Source organism: Tachysurus vachellii, chromosome 7, assembly GCF_030014155.1.
Source record: "Tachysurus vachellii isolate PV-2020 chromosome 7, HZAU_Pvac_v1, whole genome shotgun sequence".
In the NCBI taxonomy this organism is placed as follows: Eukaryota; Metazoa; Chordata; class Actinopteri; order Siluriformes; family Bagridae; genus Tachysurus; species Tachysurus vachellii.
Genome location: NC_083466.1, coordinates 15,505,653 through 15,509,014, shown reverse-complemented (window position 1 = coordinate 15,509,014; position 3,362 = coordinate 15,505,653). Strand labels below are relative to the sequence as shown.

At 38.4% G+C, this 3,362-nt stretch overlaps 1 protein-coding gene across 3 annotated transcripts in view; it reads right to left on the bottom strand.

Moving 5' to 3' along the window:
- rbpjb (recombination signal binding protein for immunoglobulin kappa J region b) overlaps nucleotides 1-2,706 on the bottom strand; it is a 40,817-nt gene extending 38,111 nt beyond the window's left edge. The window contains exon 1 of one of the 3 annotated variants that reach the window (XM_060874642.1): nucleotides 2,531-2,706. In XM_060874642.1, the coding sequence (XP_060730625.1) occupies nucleotides 2,531-2,550 (20 nt within the window). In that variant the 5' untranslated portion in view covers nucleotides 2,551-2,706. Of the gene's footprint in view, nucleotides 1-2,477 lie in introns of all 3 variants that reach the window. The other 2 variants (XM_060874643.1, XM_060874644.1) reach the window with 2 other exon arrangements.
- Nucleotides 2,707-3,362: the final 656 nt, after the last annotated feature.

The following is a 3,362-nucleotide window of genomic DNA, read 5'->3' as shown; positions in this document are numbered from 1 at the left end:
TTTGTTTATGTTAGATTATCTCACACTGTTGAAGAGAATCGCTTGTTAGGAAAAAAAAAAAAAAAAAAAAAGACAGTTGCACTACATGGCATTAATTCCTCCTAAGTGATAAAATAAGTCTTGGGAGTTTCACACTTCAGTGTGGTGAAGGTGCTGATACAAATATATCAGCACCTCCACAAGTTATGTCTTGATAGTCAACTGTCAACCGATGAGCACATATTAACAACCCGCCTGGCCCCTTTTTAACACTCCAAAACCCCAACAACCCCCCCAAATAAAAAAAGAAAGAAAGAAAGAAACATTCTCTGTTGTGGTACACTTCTTCTGCCTTCAGCTTTAACAACCATGGGAACAGGTGGAAGAAAACCCTTCTTAAAAAAAAAAGGAAAAACCTTAGGGGCAAAAAAAAGGGGCAGCCGAACACTATCTCCAGCCGCTTACACATCAATATCCTGTCTCATGCTAATAAAGCCTCCTTATGGCCTTTTAATTACATTTATGCCTCCCCTTCCAAAAAAAAAAATAAAAAAATCAGTACACGACCCCGTCTTTATTTTTCTTCTTTTCACATTCAGAGACGGACCTCAGTGGATAAAAATCAAACAGACAGGTGGCCGTTCAGTTGCTGGCTTCTCTGAGCAAACAGGCAGTTCAGGTCTGCTGGAAAACCCCCATACAGCCAGCCCCCTCTATTCTGCCTCTGCCTCTCTCTCTCTCTCTCTCTCTCTCTCTCTATCACACACACACACACACACACAGTCACCTACTGAGCTGCCTAAAGGATTATAAAGGAAAGCAAAGAGCTTATTTAAAAAAAAAAAAAAACGCTGTGCAGAAAAGAAAAATGAGACTTTACGTTCGATGCATTAAATGCGATGTGATACCGCCTTCTTACTTCTACAAATAACTCAAGCTACGCCGTCTTAGAGGATGCACTAAAATAACTAAAAAAGTGCTAGGTTATATAATCTCCTTATAAACTGCATGCAACAATGATTATGGATTAAATTTAAATTATGTATTAAAGTGTACACTTTTGGTTGCTTTACATGCATCAAAAAACGGTTACGCTCTATATAATCTGTAAGCCAGTGCTCAAAGGGGTAAAATGATGATATACAGCTACAAATGCAAAGAAAAAAAGTCTAGAATAATATCTACAATATGTCAAAATGAATACATTGTTATGAAAAGGCTTACCTTTTGATGTTATTAGCATGCATTACCTATCATTATGATAAATGCTAGAATTTTATTTGTTTAATAGCAATAATTAATACTCAAATTAATTAACACCATATAACATATTTCGGATTAATTCTCTTACTGTAGGTCATATTTAAGCTCTTAACATTCCAGATAGCATTCAAATGCTTTTTTTTATACATTAGAATCAAATATTTTAATGAAATTATAATAATAAACGTCCTGTTTCTCATGCACGTCCAGACATTGTAAAGATTATACAGTACTCTGGCAAGGATGCCTTGTTTTTTTTTTATAGGACCGTTTCTATAATAAAACCTCAATTCTAACTTCTGTACGCAAGTGTCCTGTGAGGATGGAAGAAAACGTGTAAATTACAGCTCCTATATCTCGGACCAGAGAGCGAAGTGAAAAACAAACATGAGTTTTTCTGTAGTTTAATCAGCACAAGCAGATGAAACAGAGACGGAATTCACAACATCATCCAGTTATTTTTTCTCTAATGCTGAACTGTTTAGCAGAATAACCACCCCAAAAATAAATAAATAAATAAATAAATAAAGAAGAAGAATACATTGGTTTTATTAGAAAGGGTTGAGCTGGTGTTCATGTCCTCACTTGCACTCAGCAGTGATAGTGTGGCTGTTTGGTAAACAACAGAGAGCACACACACACACACACTCACACTCACACATATATATGCATATATGGAGAAGAACTTACAGCACCAGAAACAGAGCACAAATACCACCAATCTAAAGCGATGGCGCTAGTGGAGATGAAGCTCCTCGAAACAAAGCCACTGCCCCTGAGCTGCACATCCAGCAGCTATCATATAAATCCAACATCCTCATGTGTGCTGTGAGTTTCCATAACAAAACACACACACACACACACACACACACACACACACACACACACACACACACACACACACACACACACACACACACACACACACAGCCCACGTCTGTCAGTTATATATATATATATTTTTTTTTTTATTATTATTATTATACAGTTATTTCTTGATTTTTATAATCAACCCCAAAAGGGGTATTTTATTGGCTAACTGTTAGCTGGTTAGCCCTGAACTCGCTGGTCCAATACAAATACACAGCCCATAATAATACAGCACTGAATAGTATAGCAACAGTCACTAGACACGGGACACAAACAACACGAGCTTTATAAAACAAAAACAAAGTGTTAATAAATAACCCCGCTAGCTGAGGAACGCCACGTTGTTTCGTATTAAAGTAACGTACTTATGAAACAGTTTGGCTCCGGTCTCAGCAGCAGCGCTGAATCTCGGACTTACCCTGTCACAACAGGCGCCATCTTCCACAAACTCTCACCAAAACTCCAACACTCGCGAGATCCGCTCTCACACGCCGACCGGCCGCCGAGACAACACAAGCGGACTGGAGATGAAGGGACGAGGGAGACAGAGAGAAAGGGGCGGGCGGCGAGGAAGGAGGAGAGATGGGGGGGTGAGAGAAAAGGGCAGACGCTACAACAGGCGTGGGAAACTTCTCAAATCTCGCGAGAGTTAGAAAACTCTCACAATAGAGTAGCGTGGAGCTGAGCTCGTGTTATCGCGAGAGCTGCCGAGGCGCCACGCCTGGATGGATGGGTTACACCAGGCTGTGTAGAGGTGCACCTATGGCCCCTTTCTCATGGTGAGGCACAACAACTTTATCCCATATCTGTTTTATATATATATACAATAAAGATATTTTATATATGTCTTTATATATGTTAGATTTAAAGTTATATATATACAATATACACATAATTTATGTGTTTTTATATATGTTAGATTTAAAATTATGTATATATATACACATATATTTACATTATTTAGCAGACACACTTATCCAGAGTGACTTCCAATTTATACAACTGAGCAATAGAGAGTTAAGGGTCTTGCTCAGGGGCCCAGCAGTGGCAGCTTGGTGGACCTGGGATTCGAACTCATGACCTTCTGATCAGTAATCCAACACCTTAACCACTATTCTACCACATTCCTATAATATACACACTAAGCATTCACACCTACAGCGTGAAACATTGAAATGAACTGAATTGAATGCAAATTACATTGTTACATAAATAATAAATGAAACAATTAAGGCAATTCTTTTGCATAA